The sequence below is a fragment of the Castanea sativa genome, chromosome 5, assembly GCF_040712315.1.
Source record: "Castanea sativa cultivar Marrone di Chiusa Pesio chromosome 5, ASM4071231v1".
NCBI lineage: Eukaryota > Viridiplantae > Streptophyta > Magnoliopsida > Fagales > Fagaceae > Castanea > Castanea sativa.
The window spans coordinates 2,089,938-2,109,133 of record NC_134017.1 but is presented as its reverse complement, the minus strand read 5'-3'; the positions used below and the strand labels follow the sequence as shown (position 1 = coordinate 2,109,133).

Here is a 19,196-nt window from a genome sequence, read left to right as displayed (position 1 = left end):
TCACAAGTATTCTATTTGTTACCTAGAGAACACTAATTTATCTAATTTATTAGAGGTTTAAATATTCTAGATTTATAATTTTATCTAATAGAAACTTCAATGACATATGTCTTTTGTTATTTTATTTTTCTATTTCTTTTATTTCTTAAAAAGGTGTTCATTAAAAATTAAGTAAGCGAAGTATCGTAGTTAGTCTCATAAAATAAAATGATAAAGAAGGAAGTATGTATAACAAAACATTCATTGCAAATGGTTGTAAGTATTTAATTTGATGAAGAGTTTCAATTGTAGCATATGTCATTATTTATTGCGAAAATTTAAATATTGTGACAATGTTTTATCAAAACTTAGTTGTTTATTGTTGGGAAATGATGACATTTGTTATCATTCTTATTATAATTTTTTTGGTAAATAGATACTGTCTTTAGTAAATAAGTTCTAAGAAATTATAATACTAAATAAATAGAGAGTCATATGTTAAATAACTATTCGAAATTTAAATACATGATTTGGTACTACTTTAAATAAAAATTCTATATCAAATTTTTCACTCAAGGAGTAGCACGGGCCTTGCATGTGCAACCCTTACTAGTATATATAAAAAGGGCAAGCAAATGCACAATAGCTACAATGCCTTTTTGGTTTGTTCAATTGGCACTAAGCACGAATGTACAAATGCACAGTAGCTATAGTGCCTTTTTGGTTTGTTTAATTGGCACTGTAACTACATTATTATTATTTTTTTCAGTCATCGGTTTGTTCTTTTTTTTTTCCTTTTAAATATTTATATGAGTTGGTATATGTATTCTTATACTGACACAACAAATTTTACAATATTTTCACAATTATTAAGATGTCAATTTCTTATAGGTTAAAATAAAATAATAAAATATGAGACTCTAACCAACTACAACTAGACATAAATGTTTTATGAAAATAAAAGGCGCAAATGTGCAAATGAACAGTAGCTACTGATTGGCACAGTAGATATTTTTTTTTTTTGGTCATTGGTTTCTTCTTCTTTTTTTCTTTTAAATATTTATATGAGCTAATATATATATATATATTATATTGACATAACAAATTTAACAATATTTTCAATTATTGAAATGTCAATTTTTCATATGTCGAAATAAAATAATAAAATATGAGACTGTGACATACCACAATTGAAAATAAAAGTTTTTTGAAAATTTTATAACACTTGTTATTATTACAATATTTTCACAATTGTTGAAATCTCAATTTTTTATAGATCAAATTAAAAAAAATGCTAAATCCACAATATTTTCACAACAAATCATAGGTAAGCTACTATTGATGGATAAAAAAGTAATATTAGTTGTGGGTTCATTTTGAAATCAATAACTTACCGTCTAGAATTTGTTATGAAAATAACATTTCTATAAAATAAATAATAATATATCAAACCGAAACTTACCACAGCTAAAAATAAATGTATTGTGAAATTATTGTGCCATTTTGTTGTGTTCTAGACTTCTTTTTTGGTTTAGTAAACAATAAGTGCCTATCATTCCCAACAAAATTCAATGACAAAAGTCTCTGACGTAAATTGATTACAAACATTCACAAAATTTTGACAAATACAACCAAAAATAGCGACTCTTCGTTCAATAGCATATACAACATATTGAATCACACTATGAGATTACCGACTAAATCATGAGGAAGGCCTCATGAGACCAAGAAGATATACATAGTCCATTCTAGATCTTTTATAAATGTTCGTATCATCCCTACCTCAAGCATTTGTATCTTATAATCCTTTACACCCTACCAATTTCAACAATCCAACACATTTGCTCTGGACCATCCACTCAATGATTATCTAGGCTTTGAATCACTTCCCTTGCTTCGGAATGATGAGAGCGAGAAAAATGATCTTGGAGCTGTAAGATTAAAAATTTGGGTATTACACCGTCAGAAAAATGTTCAACAATTCTTTAATGATTAATTATTTTGATCAAGAGTCACCTCTGACAGAGAGACTATTTCTTCAGCTCCATCGCATTGATAATGTTACTGCTAGGAAAAGTATGATAAACAACACAGAATCAGATTAATGCTGATTAACCATACCTTTTAAGGAGCTTCCGGACATATGATCGTCCCTTAGTTTGAAGTTTGCTGGAGGTGCTGGGATAGAGCTGTAGGCTTGGACTGAAAGAAATGAAAGCGATTGATTGATCAACTTTTGTTTTAATTTTATTGAGTGATCAACTAGAGAAGTGATGTTACATTTCTCTGTCTATCCCAAGCATAAAAAAGAAAAGAAATAGACAGATAGAGGAGAAGATGCAACAAATAACGAAAGCATAATTTAACCCAGTGGAAAACAAGTTACACACTCTAAATAAGTTGCAAGTGGCTATCATGCAGACCATAAACTCAAAGTTGGCAGCAGTTACATTTAGAAAAATGATCATTTAACAGAATGATGGTTGAAACTTAACCCATATAAGCAAGCAGCACCAATGGAACTCCTGAAATCTTTTTATTAAGTGACAAAATTTTATGCTTGCTGCCAACAATTGAACTCCATTTTCTGCAGAAGGTTTTCTAGATTTTGGGATTCCATGAGCTTTCATTAGTTCCTGTTTATTCGTTACTTTTGTTCTCTTCTTATTTCTTTCTGTGGTATCACTTGCATACAGTCCGTGTACTTGGGCACTGCTTTTCTTATTGATTTTTCAATAAATTTATTTACTTCTAAAAGTAAAAATAATAAATATGAAAAACTTAAAAATAGGGGAAAGAGTAAGTTACCCTGTTCATTGAACTCGCTCTCATTGAAGCTCTCGTCAGAAGGATGACCATGTGAGAATCCCATTCTGGACTTCCTCAAGTCTTCTGATGATCTATTGGCAACATCACGCCCATCTTCTGCATCATCATCTCCTTCAGAAGTTGTAGCAGAGATCCAGTCAACCAAACTATCAGCCCCGCGACTTTTCCTTCCAAACTTCAACAGCCGTTTAAACCCTTTTGTGACATCCTTACGAGATTGATTGTGGGATGCATTGGCAACAACAATAGGCTTCTGAGCAGCTCCCCATTTCTTTCTCATTCGAGCTGCATCAGCCTCTGTTTGGGTAAGACTATGAGAATTCCAAGATGCAGGGCTCCCAATTGGAGAATCCACAAAAGCATCAATATCAGATGTCTCATGTGGGTAAGAAAATGGATGATGCATGCGTGAATTCCATGAGATCGGGCTTCCATTTGGTGAGTCCTGCAGAGATCCTACATTGTGGAAAGTTGAAGCCACAGTAGCAGGCAATTCAGCAACAGAAGTAGGGTCCACTTGAGAAAGAGATATCATGGAATCACCATTTTCAGACCCAGAATTAGCTGACTTGTCATATTCTTGACTTAGTCTTGTTTCTCCATTATCCATGTCAGCACAATCTTCGACTGGCATGGTTTCAAGCTCTTCCTCTTCTTCCTCTTCTTCCTCTTTGGCCATATCCACATCATCTGCTGATTCATATTCTTCGTCATTTTCCAAAGTCTCGGATGCCAATGAAGCTTTCAGCTTAGCTATACTAGCCCCAGCACCAGGACCTATGCCATTACCCTTCCTGAGGAAAGCCTTTGAATCCACATTCTTTGAAATTTTTTCAGATGGGATCTGCTCAGTCTGCTCTTTATCAAATTTTAATGGAGCCAAAACAGAGTTGTCAGAGTTCACAGCAGACAAATCCTTCAACTCTACAGGATTAGAGGCACTTTTTCTTGAGGACTGAGACCGCCGTGGCTTCTCTTCCTTAGCATTTGGTGCCTCTTCACTGATACTCTTGCTGCGGTTAAAGTTTCTCACCTGTGAGCGGGGGGTTGTTTTGCCGACTCCCAAAGAAGGTTTTGTGTTTTCTTTCCTGAAATCTGAGAAGTTTGGAACTGACTGTGCAAGAGGATTTTCCGCTTGCACTCTTCTCCTCCCAGTACTGGAATTGGAGACTTTGGCTGATGACCGTGTAACTGAATTTACTGTGGTGCGAGGAGTAGATGTAGACATGTTTCTGTTAGGCAAAATCTTCTTTGCTTGAGTGCTTCTGGAAGCAACATCTCCCACAGATGGTTCGCTGAAAAATCTGTCTTGTCCATAAAATTTATGTTCAGGAAATTCAGAAAGGTCTTCATCTTCTTCACTCTGAAAGGAATCTATTGGGTGCTGTGAAAGCACAATCTTATTATGATTAGTTACAAGAAAGAAAATCAAAAACCAAAATACGGCTTCAGAATTAAGATTGAGTGTACACATCAAATTATACAAGTCATCAGATTTAGCACTTATGTCCTATATGTTAGTCCCAAGTCTACTTCAAAAGGAGTACTTTAAGCTCCGATAAGCACTTATAAGTCTACATGCTCGCTCCTTTGGGTTTTGGGATTAAGCTCATAAGCATGAAAAGTTCTATTTAATTTGGTTAAGAGAATAGATGATATTAGGACTTATAGGTGTGGTGTTAAATGACAGGAGAAAAATGTAGAAAATAATGATCCATGGAGGATAGGAGAAAATATAGGTGAATGTGTCAAAGCTTTTAAGAACCATTGCTTTGCATTCAATTATACAATTTCAAATAAATCCCAAGTGACAGCACAATTAGCTGGGAACAACTCCTCATTAAGCTTGATATCATACTCAAAGGTACATAAATTTGAATGAGGGGACACTTATTTCCTAAAAACATAACTATAATAAGAATACCTGTTCCCTCTTCACACTCGACCGAAAATTGAAAGATCTGAGTTTATCTGCACGTCTACGAGCACTAGAGACATCCCTATCAGCAGAGGCAGAAAACTTGAGCTTCATCTCAGCTTTACTCTGCTCAAGGTTATCCTGCATGGCCTTCATCTTGGCTTCCTTCTCTGCCCTGTTGGAACTCCATTCTTCCCTCAGTTTAGCATCTCTTTTTTGCATGTACTTCTCATAGAATTTTCCTCTGGAATCATCTGTGAAATGAAGCTCAGCAAAGTTCTTCCTCAGACTATCACCATAATCCTGAATATCTACCATCTTCATTGGCGGCGGGGTAGAGGTATTGAACTTTGCCATATTAATAGAAGTCCCAACTGGTTCAATCACTGAAGGTTTTTCAGATAATTGTGCAGGAGCTACCTCCACTGCTTCTGGTTTTTTATACTGTGAACTTGCTGCCTTTTCCATTTGTTTTTCAGCAGGCTTGTTTCTCCGTGCAGAACCAGACTGATCCCCAGGAACCCGAAGCTTGTGCTCAGCAAAAAGCTTTTCAAGTTCATTAGCCTTCATTTTCAGCTCATCATTGAGCTCCTGATTTCCCTTAGACTGTCTAACTCTCTGAACTTGCTCCAATGGCATTGTTGGCATCGTAGAAATGCTTTCTTGAGCCTCCGAAGCCTTTTTACCAGGATAATCCAACTTGCTATTTTCATAAGAAAAACCAGCCTCATCCTTCCTACCACCCTGAGGCTTCTTAATCTGCTCACGACTAGCAGAAACTGGTTTCTGAAACTTCATGTTCTGGGGTCCAGATTCTTCCACTTTCTGAAACTTCATGTTCCCAGACTCTTCCACTTTCATTTGTTGCCTATCTGATGAACCCAATTCTTTCTTTCCCACCTCCTCTAGTTCTCCCGTAAAAGATCTCCACTTGGACTGAGGATCCAATTGATCACCCTCAACTCCTTTGACCAGACCCGAAGGGGCGGCTTCCCGAAGTTTTAGCCCACTACCACCTTCAAACTGTCCCGAAAAGGAGCGGCTATGACTATTATAAGCCCTAGACCGCGATTGAGTCACCGTTCCTGAATCCCCGACTCTATTTACAAATCCACCATCAGATGATCCATCCCCTACCTTGCTTCCAAAACCTCCAACTTGATTCTTCCCTCCAACAACCTCAGACCGATCCCTATTTACAAATCCACCATCAGACGCACCATCTCCTACCTTGCTTGCAAAACCCACAACTTGATGATCTTTAACCCCCTCTTGATCACTGAAATCCCTTGATTGATTCAAAGACCCCACTTTATGATCCTTCCAATTCGCCCGCCCCTTCACTCCCACACCTTCCTCTTCTTTACCTTGATCTTTCAACCCAACAGAGCTTGCAGTGTCATTCAACAACCCCTTCTTATCCTTATCCTTACAATCCTCAGCTCCACTGCCCAAAAACCCATTACTACTATTCAATTTGGGCTGCAAAACAAACGGAGAATTAACAGAAGACGGTGTACACAAGGGGCTCTCTACTACATCCTTCTTTTCTCCACTAACATCAATGCTCATATCACTGGCACCACTCCATCTCCTCAACACCGGCAGAGGTGGCGCCGCGGCCGCGGCAGCAGAAGATACGTCAGAAGAGAGCCTCCTGAGCTCCACTGCCGCCTTCCCAACTACGACAACCGGCTTGCCACCACTACTACCGCTACCGCTACCACCACTGCCGCCAGTCTCCTTCTGCTTGTTCTCAAAGAGGTTTATACGGTCCTGCACGCTGAGTCGCCTCGCAGGTTGACTCGCCGCTATGGAAGAAGAAAATGGCGGAGAGTCTGATGACTCGGTCACAGAAAACGAAGAATCTTCTTTCTTGTTGTCGTTGCTGTTGTTGTTAATGTTGTTTGTAAGTTGTGCTGTTGTTGCAGTATTGGCGGGTTGGTTGGGTTCGTTTTTCTCGTTCAAGTTTCGTCTTGTGGGGAACTTGGGCTGCTGACACGTGGAGATCTGTGATTGGTTTTGCGCTGTACCATAACTGTGTTGTTGTTGTTTTTGATGTTGTTGTTGGTCTTGACCGGCTGTTGTTGTTGTTGGGTGGTGGGTCCCGTTGTTTGGGTCTTCTGCTGAAGTGGGGTCATCGATTGACATGTCAGACCCTGTGGATGATCGGACGGCTGTGTCGTCGACACCTGGCTTCCATGTGTTGATTATGAGGTCGGGTCTTCTTTGGCACAGTGTCATAAACTTGGTGCATGCTTCACTGCACACAAAAAAATTTAAAAAAAAAAAAAGAAAAAAAAATTATTTTATTAGAAAAAAAAAAAGGTACAACTATATTAAAAGGTGAGAGAGAATTGAAAGCCAGATGGGCTTTGAAAAATGGAAAGGACCCCTATAACTACTGTAACTTCCAAATCAATATTGAATGTGATGGTACTTTTTTATTATTTATTTATTAATTAAATTAGACTTGTTCAATAAGTCCAACATGGTCCACTAGATAAAAAAATCATAAAATCTTTGTCATGGGTCCACCATAAAGTAAAAGAACAGATGGTATCCAGCATAAATTTACCATGTTAAAGACTGTAAAAATTGATAAATTGAGGAGCTTTGGTAACTTTTGGCACATAATAGTAAGAGCTTGACCCCCATAAAAATTGGGATTTATTACCCACCCCTTGATGAAACCGACAAGTGGGGAATGGGAACAAATGAGCAGGCCAACAATTGGTCAATTCAAGAATGGGCCCCACTAACCCAAAGAACGAAGTTTTGAAAGGAAACAAGATCTGGGTTCTGTTTAATTTGGGACTTATATGATGCACCTTGTGGAGATTTCATGATTTACCAATCATGAAATACAACCATAGCCCATGACAATAATGACCCTAGATAAAAATATATATATTTAAAAATGTTTACAGTGCTTTCCTATTCTCACATCTGACAAATCTTATTCACCAAATGATAGATCACAAGCACTTGTCAGGCCAGCCTATTTTATATCTTTGGCTATCACTGAGCATTTTTAAGGATAGGTGCTAGAATTTCATTTTCAAAGTAGCTTGGCAATTGCATAAATTTAGGCAAGTGGACCCGGGATGATGTGACCTATCAACATTGATTATTATTGGCCTAAACAGCTTAACAAGTTCCTCACTCAAGGGCCTAAAGTTGGGGCATTTGAAAACTGCACGGAACCATAATGATTCAATTTTTAGTGCCCTCATCACTATTGCTTTTTATAAAAATGAGGCATTATCAAAATCATCAAAATGACAATGGACTTTTATGGAAAAATTAGTGATGGGAGCTACTTTCACAAACCAAAAACTTCGCCAAGTAATAGGAACATTAAAAAAATAAATTCAAAAAAAAAAAAAAAACCAATTCAAAAACCAAATAAAACCAGAACACACTCCCATGGTTTTTAAATTTTGGAGGGGGAAAAAAAGACTCAAGTTAAATGATAAGAGAAACAAAAAGAAGTAACCTTTGCACTTTGGTTTCCAAAATGCCCCAACTGACTCTTCCAACACAAGCTGTTTCAAAAGACATTGGGATTATACCAAGAATTAGTTGACAACATGGCAAATAAGTTAAACTTCCATTAAAAAACAAGGTATCTCCCTGACTTGACTGCATATGCTACCAATTCAGCAGACAATGTGTCAAAATCCTTTGATAAGATAACACAATGAGGAGCAGGGTCAAGGGAAGAATAGGTGAAGGGTAAAATCTTGGCAATTATGTTCTATTCTATTAGAAAATCTAGTTGTGAGGGTAAAGTTTTGTGAATAAATTACTGACCTGGCATACTTGCTAATGTTTTCTATATAAACCCCCCAACGAAATGGTGAAGCGTATGGAGAGAAAACTTGAAACAACAGTTAATTTTAAGTCATATTAGTTTCCCCCTTATTACATGTCTTCAGTAAAAGGGATTTTCATTTTCCATTGTCCACACCACTTGCAATTGGTGTTGATGAAAAAGCATTGTGGCATAAAAGGTTCCCGTCAAGCATGCATTACTTTTGAAGTTTTCCACCTTATTTCAGTTTGGGAAGAGATTTTGACCTGAAGGGGGAGAAGTTTTAAACATTTCCTCTTCAATTCTCTTTTCTTTTGTGTTTGCCATCCCAGCAAACCAGAGGAAGATTCTTCCCTCTTTCACTGCTACCAAACCCCAGGACTAAATTGCTACAAAAAGCTGGATTCACTTGATGCCACATCCACAAGCAAACATGCACACGCACACGCACACATGAATAGGCACACACGCGCACACACACACACTGAGAGGAGGAATAGGAGCTTTAGCTATATAAGGTTTAGTTGAAGATAGAATTTCTCAGAGAGTTCTTACTTCAAGCGATGGGCGCCAAACCGATTTGCAAAATGATGGAGTTCAGACACTGAATCGGGGTTGAAACCAGCAGCTGATGCACGAGCACAAGCTGTGGTCAAGTCCTGCCTAACTGCAACAAGCCGTACGTCAATGGCCCTTAGAAGCTCCTTCCTGGATAAGAGGTGAAAATAGCAAAACAAAAATAAGAAAGAAAGTAAGCAACTCAGAGAGTTGTCAATACAACATATCAAGAACATCTGTTATAAAATAATTTGTCATTTTAAATTGTTGATGACCAAGTGATGGCATTTTTTCTAAGAAATTAATGCAATTTACTATGATCATGAACTGTGTACTTCAATCATTGGTCATGATCAACATAACTGTCTTTGCGCTTTCTTAACTGTTGACCATGTATGCTAGTTTGTCCACCTGCTCAAAACATTAAATCTTTGATACTCCAGTCGACTTCCATGATATGATGATTCCTATGTTCGTGAAAATCCCAGACCTACTCTATTAAAAACCAAAAAGGGCTTCAAAACATTATTGCTGCGATGCAGGATCCAAGCTAGCATACATCAGTCACAGCAAAAAGGGAGATCTCATCTTAAATAAATATCAAAAGTATCTTCAATGGCTGATTTTTAAAGGGCACGTGCAATTGACTAAGTGAACATTTGCAAAACAAAATGAAACCCAAAGAGTTCAAATGAAACCCAGAATATAGTAAATGTTAAGCAATTTGAAAAACTGATCAAATTTAGTTTAAACAAAAACTTGGGGGGAAGAAAAGTAAGTATTACTTTGTTGCATCTGCTGCTCCTGCGGTTCCTATTCCATCTCCACCTGGAGCATATTATCCAATATCAGAATATTAACAACTCGTGCTTTAAAAATAATGTAGCTTTTACTAGACAGTTCCCACATAAAATATTTCAAAAGAATTTTCAGGCGTCTAATAACCTAGGCAGAACATAGCCCATGACATATTCCAAGGAAATGAGACTCTCCAAAGAACCATACTGAAGATGGGAAATTGACAAAGTAAAAGATAACATTAGTAATATTGGCAAACAGCTGATCTTAACACAACAGACAACAAAGAATTCAACAACATGCTTGATTATTAAAAGAAAAACTTAATTCCTAGAGCTAACTTTTCAGGATGCATTACCACAACTGTTAAAATATGTTACGTAATGATTTAACCAAAAACAATAGCTCAGGATGAGTTTGCATTCCTCTTCCAATTCCCCCCAGAAACCATCATGACCCATGACATCATAGAAAAATTACGTTTTTCTTTTGGGTATGTATCATGGAAGGCAAATTCACAATTGTATGACACAACATCCTATACCCCCCCCCCCCCCCCCACAAAAAACATAAAAGAAGTATGGACAAAAAATAAAACAAAGGACTAAATTTCATGCATAGGTATATTCAATAGTTATTTCCCTAAAGAATCTCCATAATCGCTTCTATAGGCTCAAATGTGATAATGATCTCCAGTAAAATAAACAATTCATGACTGGCTCTTAAACAGAAAAGATTTGGAACAAAATCTCTAGCAGATGTCCCTCAGCAGAACACAACTCCAACTCATTTTCTCAGTAGTGTGCTACTGGCATCAACACAACAGGTAGACCAATTTACGTAAAATGCATCACATACTTGATTAAGCAGAAGAAACCCTTGCCGGCAAACAAAATTATTCACAGTAAAATTCACTAAATCAGAGAGGTCTACTTATTGAGCCAATGAGCCACCACTTGGATCAAAAGATACACTTTAAGTGTTTAACCCAAAAACCAGGCCTAGCATAATACCCTTAGTACAATGGCAAGTTAATTATGTGAGATTCCATTGGATAAGCCACCAATTCCCAGTTCCTAGATTGTCTTCACTATAAGAGCCATTGCCCATAGAAAGTTTGCAGTAATATCATCAGTACATCTTCGCCTCGGTGCCCCACTCCCAAGTCTGATCCAGTGCTCCATACCTAATGAAACTGAGCTTGCCAGTAGATCCCAACAGCTCCAAGGAAGAGATCCAAGCTTTAAAAGAACAGGTAATGGGCTTTACCTAGGTCAAAGGACCTTTCTTTTTTTCTTTTTTCTTCTCTGATATTTCTCTCATGATGCAACCATTTTTGTCTACAACAAAATGATGAAATAAGTTTCTCCTCTTCACTAACTTCTTCAATACAATCCATAGCAAAACTCTAGTGTCATATTTTTGCAAGGATATGGGGTGTTGATCTTCAATATTCATGAAGGCACGCTGTTAAAATTTCAATATATGTTTGTAGTACTTGCTTGCTATGATTGCATGCACACAATCAAGCTCCCCCCCCAACCCCTTTGTCCTTTGCCAAGTAAATTGGCCATAACATAAACAATGGAATCTTTATTTCTTTAGGCACCAATGCACTACATACAAATGCAAACTTAGTGTAGTCTCATTCTAAATGCAACTTGATATAAGTGCCCAACCTTGTGTAAGATGAGTATTGATGATGCAACTATAGTGACTGATCCACCATGTATAACTAGAAGAAAATGATCATAATTACATAGATAATGTCAAAATAAATCATGTGACTTAAGTAGATCACCTCTATGAGGAATAAGCTAAATTATCAGATAAAAAAGAAAATAAAATTCTTATTGCTAATGAATTTGACTTATATTAGCAGGTTATATGAGATTATAATTTTTTTTTTTTTTTCTTATAAGGAAGTCATTCTAATTGAATACTTCCAGCTTGACATTCTACACCACGAATGTATAACTTAACATATAACTGCATCAAAAAGAATCTGATCTTGACAAGACTCCAAGGCTTTTTGGCATGCATAACTTATTGAAGGCTTCACGAAGAGGCACTCAGTGATGACATTTGCATAGATTTGTGCTCTATGTATATAAAATAATCCCCACTAGCCAGAATTTAGTCCAGTTTGTGGCAGTTTATGCTTCAAAGATTGACAACATTCCGGTGAAATTGATGCTCTGTGCTTTATCCTTTATCACTATGTAAAAATTTTCTCTTGACTAGTAATTTCACATGGACCTAGTGGGCAATGAACCCAAAACCTCCCCTCCACCATGCATTTACAGGGCGATGAGGTGCCATTCAAGCTAGAGCTCATTGGCACATTCCCATTATGTATAATGTCAGCATGTACAAGGTTTTTAATAGGCACCTTAGAAAATTAATTCAAGAAATTCAGCAGTCTCAATGGGATATCTATTGCTATTCTTCTGATCATACCAGCATCACCAACCATTGGCACCTTGGTTTATGCCTATGTTGAGAACCAATGCAACTCAGACTTTGCCACTAGTAATGATTAAAACAAAATAACAATAATGGTCAGCCACTGGGCATTTCCACTAACTCTAATGTCCCACTTCTCAGTCTCAGCTTAAACTTTCACTGGTACTGTCCACATAATATCACAAAAGAATAATACAACATTAACTCCTAAACATCATACTTGCTTCTGTGTATAAAATATATAATGTCTTCCTAGACAGGATTTTGCATGGTAAGTTTTCTTGTAATGAGACCATCCGAGGTTAGAAGTAAAATAAACTATCTAAAGTCAAATAGAAAGAAACAAAGCATACCTAATGCCCCAGAATTCTGATCTCCTGCCCTCTGACATAAAATAATTTCCCAAATTCAGTGATAAAAATAATTGTATTTCCAATTATCAGCACATTGGTTGTCTAATTAATTGAATTGTGGTTATTACCTGTGAATATATTTTCTGGGCTGCTTCCAACTGAGACATCTCTGCATCATATGTGTTAACCAGTTCCAAGACCTCTGGTGTACTAACAAACCGAACAAACCTGGAGAACAAGTTCCAATCAAGTCAAAGAGAAAAATTAAAACTGTATTATGTAGAAAGGCAGCAAAATCCAAGTATACTAAAAATTTGTTTCAACTGGCAGTATGTATTACCTTTCCAGTGTTCCTTTAGTGAACCATGTCTCAGCATTTCTTCGCTTCTCAACTTCAAGCTTAATCGACTGAACTGCAAGTGCAACCTGCTCTTCTGCAACCTTTAAATGGGTCACAAATGGCTTTACTAATCCTGATGCAAGCTTCTCAGTGTTTCCATCACTTGAGACAAACAACTCACAACTGCCCAGAAAGGAAGAAGATTATAACCCCATATCAAAACAATACAAATAGGAAAACAGAATATTAAAATCTAAAACCCAGTAACAGTTATCCTCACCGTGAACGTTTTGGTGACAATTGGAACACAGCATAATCAAGAGGCATGTCAGACTTCATCTTCCCCCTACTATTGCTAAATTAGCTCTTCTCTGAATTATTCATATACCCAGATGTACTTTCAGTAAAATGCAAGCCCAGATCCTCACAACTTTAATTATTCAAGTCATAAACCAGCAAAACTTCAATCACAAAACTCCACTACCACAATGTAGATTCTGGAAAAATCAATAAAAATACACAGAAACATAGTTACCATTTATAAAAGTGATGATGCAAATACATAATCTAAATTCATAAACTACAAATAAAGATGAAGTTAATAAAGAGGTGAGAAACTTTAATTATTCAACTCAAATAAGAGAACCATCTATGGTAATCCACATTTCAAATCCAACTAGATTACTAAAAATAAGTTCAAATTAAAAAAGTGGATGACAAGTGGCTAAAACCCACTAAACTTTTTGGCCAGATTGCTTACCAAAAATACCCAATAGATCTCAATCCCAAAGAACAACTCCAAAACCAAATGCACCAAAAAAATTCAAGCTCTTGAACTAAAATAGAAACCCAAACTTCACACAAATCAAACTTGTCCCAGATCTGGTTCAACAAATATCCAAACCCAAATGCCAAACCAAACCAAACCCACAAAGACTTCATAGTTTACACTCATAAATCCAAATTCAAATGCAAAACCAAGCCAGACCCAGATGAAAATAAACACATACAAATAAATATACGCATTAATACACACAACCCAGAAACAAAAATAGAATTTTCAAAATACCCATTAGTCTTTTGCAATAATTTAAGTAAATGTGAGAGGGATCAGTGAAACCAAAGAGTACCTGAGATCTTGGACTGTAGAAATCGGATCCTCCTAATCGGGTTCAAATGCTTACCAACATTTTCACTCTCTGAGCTTTATATATTCCACTTTTTTCTTCTTCTTCTTCTTCTTCTTCTTTGAGAATAACTTTCTTTTCTTTTCTTTTTTATTACTTTAATGGGTTTATTTTTGTTTCTGTTTACTATTTTTTATTCTTTAAGTTCTAAGAAAACCCTAACATTGACAAGATAGTCTTTGCTTTACTCTTCCCTCAAATGTATTACTTTCTTTCTTTCTCTCTCTACACTCTCTGATACAGTAGAGAGAGATAGGGAGAGGACAGAGGAGAGAGAGTATAGGTGTGTGTTTTTTTTGTGTGTGCTTTCAGACAAGTTTGTTTGTAATTTGCAAGTCCAAAAATAGTTCAAGTAGGATTTTGAGAGACAATGACTCTTTTAAGTCATAACAGTGTGATGTTAAAATTTTGAAATTACAGAAATAGTCTTTTGACTGTATGGTGTTGTTGGTCATGCCAATTTACTCAAATGGGCTTGACTTGATATTAGCTTGCTGTTATTTTTCAAATTAAAAAAGAAAACGGTACTATATTATGGTCCGTTTGAATTGAGAATGAGAAAAAAAAAATAGAGTTGAGTAAATTTAGTATAAAAACAGCTTATTTTTAATCAACTCAACTCTACTCCTCTTAAAAAAAAAACTCTACTCTACTCTACTCCCTTCCACTTCTCCTCCTTTTACCTCCATCTAAACAGGCCATTAGTTTAGAAAATATTTTTATAAACTTTGAATGGAAAAAGAAAAAAGCAAACAATTCTTTTAACAATTTTTATACTCTCTCCGTCCAAGTTTGGCTTGTATTTCATTTTGGGATGTCCCAAAATTATGTCTTATTTGAAAAGTCAAACACCATTAATTTACGAACATCCCCTTTATGCGCTTAATTTATTTGTGAGAGCATTTTTTTTAAATTAAAAACCTAAATTTTGAAATTCACTATACATGCCATCTTTATTCAAATTAAAATTTTTTTTTTAAAAAAAAACCTTCAACAAAGAAAAACAAATTTGTTTTAAGGGTAATTTAGGAAATTTCTATCTTTTTTCAAAAAGATAAGGTAGTTAATAATGTTTCCTTAAATAATTGGTTTTTTTTTTAACTAAACCAAACAATTTGGGACGGAGAGAGTATTTCTCAAGAAAATGATATCAAAACTTTTGTAAAATAATTCATTTGCAAATGTCCTAAGTACCCTTATTAACCGAACCCAATATGGTCATTTAACTAAATTAGACTTATCTCATTCTTCAAATTTTCCATTTACAAATGTCATAAGAGTATCCATTAACCGAATCAATATGGTCATTTCACTAAATTAGACCTATCTCATAGGAAAATGTGTGAAAATTTTGATGTCGATATTCTAATCAATATGGCTGCCTAAATAAGTTCCAAAATGGAGCATGAAGCCAAACAACTTGTGCAAAGGAACATTCTCATAGTAGGTGTTTACATGATTCAGTTGGACTTGAGGTTGAAGTTGTGTTGCCTTTGGAAGCATCATCAATGGTTATTAAGTCTACTTTCATAGAGAAGTAAAAAATTTGAGACTTTCTGCGATTGATAAACAACGAAATTTTAGAACTACCCCTAGGATCCTAAGCCCACAGCAGTTATATAGAACGAAGAATGAACATAATTATAAAAAGAAATTAGAAAAATTTATTTGTCTTCATAAAAGGTAATGATTTGATTAACTCATATTTTTTCTTCTTCTTTTTTGACAATTTATTAATTCATCCAGTTTCATGTTTTATAAGAGAAATAAATTAAAAGAAAATTCACAATCAATCTAATTATGTTAATGAGAAACTTCCAAATGCTAATTGAAAATTCAGGCTAATTTAGAGACACGAATCATTAAATACGACAACAAATCATATCAAATTTCTCTTATAATCAGTGTTATATTAAAAATTTGAAAAGGAAAACTACTACTTAAGAATGGAAATGCAAACTACATGAGAGTTAAGAGTTAAGACTTCTATGTTCATGTTACGTCTTCTATATGTGTGTTTTGGCCCTAAAAGGAGAAAGAAAAACTTCTATCATGTTCATAGTTATTCTCTCATGCAAAGAAATTCTTATTTACAAATAACAAATTACAATTTATCCTTAATTATTTCAATATCATTTCACTCCTAATATATATGGCTCATTGACATGTCAAGGAAGAAAAATAATTTCAAACAAATATTATAAATTAAAAGGAGATAATGAAAGCAACATATAGATTTTATTTTCATTCTTTAATAATGCCTTTTCCCTTTTTGTTTCTTTTTTTGAATAATGCCTGGTGGGAAAGCTGTCTGTGAAGAAAATGGGCATCATTGTCCAAACATATATGATCTTGTAACCTATAGGTGGAATCATGGGATGGACCACTATTGAATGAGGTGGGCATTTTTGTAATTTAAGCACGGTCAATTGGGTACATCCACTATTAAGTAGAGATTCTAAATTTAACGGTTTCTTTGGGGAAAAAAAATAACTTTTAAAAGTGAGAGAAAGAAAAAGGATATCGTATAGTCCAAGCAGTGACCCTGGTTTTTCTAAATTTTTTTGGATATGTGAATTTACCAATTACCCTCCTTTAAAAGTCCTCGAAAGAAACTATTATATTGTTCTTCAACTCCACTTATCTTGTGACACTTGTCACCATCATTTGAGTCAGCACAGCTTCATATGGAATAATAAATACTATTAATAATAGAAATAATTATAATTATAATCATCAACATGATAACAACAAAATCCCTTAATTATTACTATTTTTTAAAATGAAAGTCATTTAACACAATTGATGGTAATTTTGTAGGGCTTTAATCAAGGTGAAAAAGACGGTTTTATTCTTTAATTTTTGAGAAGAATTTGAAAATCAAACTTAGGAGATTGGCCGTTTACTAAAGTAACAAAGTACAAAAAAATAATAGTAATAAAATAAAAACCTTATTTCATAGGTTATATTTGAGCTCAAGAAATTAGAAATTGATATGACTTGTGAGCCATCACTTTAACTACAATGATAGTTAAGTATTAGAGAGATTGTGCATGGGAAATTATTAGTTTATTAATGGTTGTTTGTCTAGTATCAATTTTAGACCTTCCAAAGTGTATGCCGTTACCAACATGGCAGTCTTTTGTCAGTTGTGTGGTATCAAGCAACTACCAACCATGTCCACTCACCATTGCCAAATTTATGATAGCTACTTCTATTCTACTTCTAATGTTTGCGGTATATATTGATTTTTTTTGGGGTAGAGTTATTGTTAAATGTCACATAAGTTGTTAACCATACGATAAATTTATTTGATATATGTGATCATGTTTTTGTCTACCCAAATTAAATATGAGCTACTATGTGCTGTCATGAAACCTACTATTAGGTTTAATGTAAATATCATCTTATTTGACTTGTCAAATTCTAATGTGAACAAAGATAACGAAACATGTTATAAAAATTGTGGAGTTGGTGCTCAATATAACTAAAATTATGAAGTGATCAATATGATAAAGTTACTACCATATGAAATAGTGTTATTGGTAGAGAATTCGCCAATTATGCTCTGCAAGAGGGATGTGTTGCTTGATGAAGGTTACATCAAATGAAGGTTACAAGAGTATTGTGATTGAAGGAGATGTATGGAATGTAAGTAGAGCCATTGAGAAATTGAGAAACAACTCCCCATTGGAGTATCAAAACAAGAATGGAGGACATTTTGTATTTAGCTAATTTCTTTAAGTATGTTTCCTTTTCTTTTGTATTAAGAGGGGGTATGTTTCTACCCACTACTTAGCCTATTGAGCTACTTTTTTTAATTGAACGGGGCTAGTCTCCATCTCCAACCTGTCACCTATGTTAGTTCAAGTTATGGATAGAAATGGTTCCAGGCCCTCTCCTGATTGTATTTCTCTCATTTTGTTTTGAATGAAGTATTTATTTAGTGTATAAAAAAATTGAGCTCCACCCATCCTGTTTCCATCCCACTATAACCAAATAAATGTCTTCATTAATAAACTACTATAACATTTACCCAAACCATGACAATTATCACAACATAGTTTATAAATGCCAAGTTCATAAATTGTTAATGGTAGACTATGAAGTGATAATAATGATAAGCCCAAACAAGAACTAATAAAAACCTACCAAGTCATCTTTTGTGAAAAAATGTTATGAAAATCGATGTGTTTATAGCACTACTCTTGTACAATTTCTCATCTTTGATACATGATTTATTATTATTATTATTATTATTATTATTATTATTGGAGAAGGGAGATTTGAATCTAGAATCTTATTGATGGAAGAACTAGACATGCCAATGTTGAAATATAAGACAAATAACAATTTATTATTTTGATTTGTCTAAGAAAAGTTTTTGATATTGATATATTACTTAAGATACAAGAAATAGACTAACAGAGTTCTGCTTGTATTGTATACACCTTTCTTCCTTGTCAAAAGATCATAGTCGTATTCACTATAATTTCAATAATGCACACATTAATTGCTAGGTCACTATTGTTGGTAAAAAACATACATAATATAAAAGAGTATAGAGTAAATCGCTTTTTACTAAATTATGCTGCTAATATTAGAACTTTTTGGATAATGAAAGATAAGGAGAAATAAAAAATCTTTGTTCCTATGCTCTTTTCTTTATGTTCTTTCTTTTCACCTAAAATTTGGTACCGTACACTTTAAATGTGTTATTCCATTTTGATATCAATGTCATGGGAACAAAAAAAAGTTACCATTTTCAATGGTTAAAAAAAATAATTGCCACTAAGTTCTAATCAAGTCAACAGAGGTTTGGCCATTGTAGCCAAACAGTTAATTTTTCATTTTCTGTCACTTATCAATAAAATTTTCCTATCTTATCCATACAATGTCAAAATTTACCAATCGATTAGATGGATAATATTTGCATCCTATCCTCCATGAT

General features: G+C 34.8%; 1 protein-coding gene across 2 annotated transcripts; it reads right to left on the bottom strand.

The window, feature by feature from the left end:
- Nucleotides 1-1,546: 1,546 nt before the first annotated feature.
- Nucleotides 1,547-14,599, bottom strand: LOC142634357 (uncharacterized). Of its 2 annotated transcripts, none has more exons than XM_075808654.1 (11): nucleotides 14,189-14,599; nucleotides 13,339-13,555; nucleotides 13,059-13,241; nucleotides 12,847-12,946; nucleotides 12,719-12,749; nucleotides 9,887-9,929; nucleotides 9,099-9,251; nucleotides 4,733-6,989; nucleotides 2,788-4,192; nucleotides 2,101-2,181; nucleotides 1,547-1,910 (listed from the first exon to the last, which is right to left on the bottom strand). In XM_075808654.1, exons 2-11 carry the CDS (start codon nucleotides 13,395-13,397, stop codon nucleotides 1,846-1,848), a joined length of 4,377 nt encoding a protein of 1,458 aa, XP_075664769.1. In that variant the 5' UTR covers nucleotides 13,398-13,555; nucleotides 14,189-14,599; the 3' UTR covers nucleotides 1,547-1,845. The 2 variants fall into 2 exon arrangements, 1 of the variants encoding a protein (XP_075664769.1); XR_012844125.1 differs by having other exon boundaries at nucleotides 1,773-1,910; nucleotides 1,996-2,181.
- Between the last annotated feature and the right edge of the window lie 4,597 nt (nucleotides 14,600-19,196).

What these genes read in the sequence shown, in the direction of transcription:
- LOC142634357 (XM_075808654.1), bottom strand. Translation starts at nt 13,397, where the DNA reads ATGAAGTCTGACATGCCTCTTGATTATGCTGTGTTCCAATTGTCACCA. An exon ending in TTGTCACCAAAACGTTCACG is followed by an intron (nt 13,242 to 13,338) that starts GTGAGGATAACT and finishes CTTTCTGGGCAG; the next exon opens with TTGTGAGTTGTTTGTCTCAA. An exon ending in GTCCGGAAGCTCCTTAAAAG is followed by an intron (nt 1,911 to 2,100) that starts GTATGGTTAATC and finishes TTAATCTTACAG; the next exon opens with CTCCAAGATCATTTTTCTCG.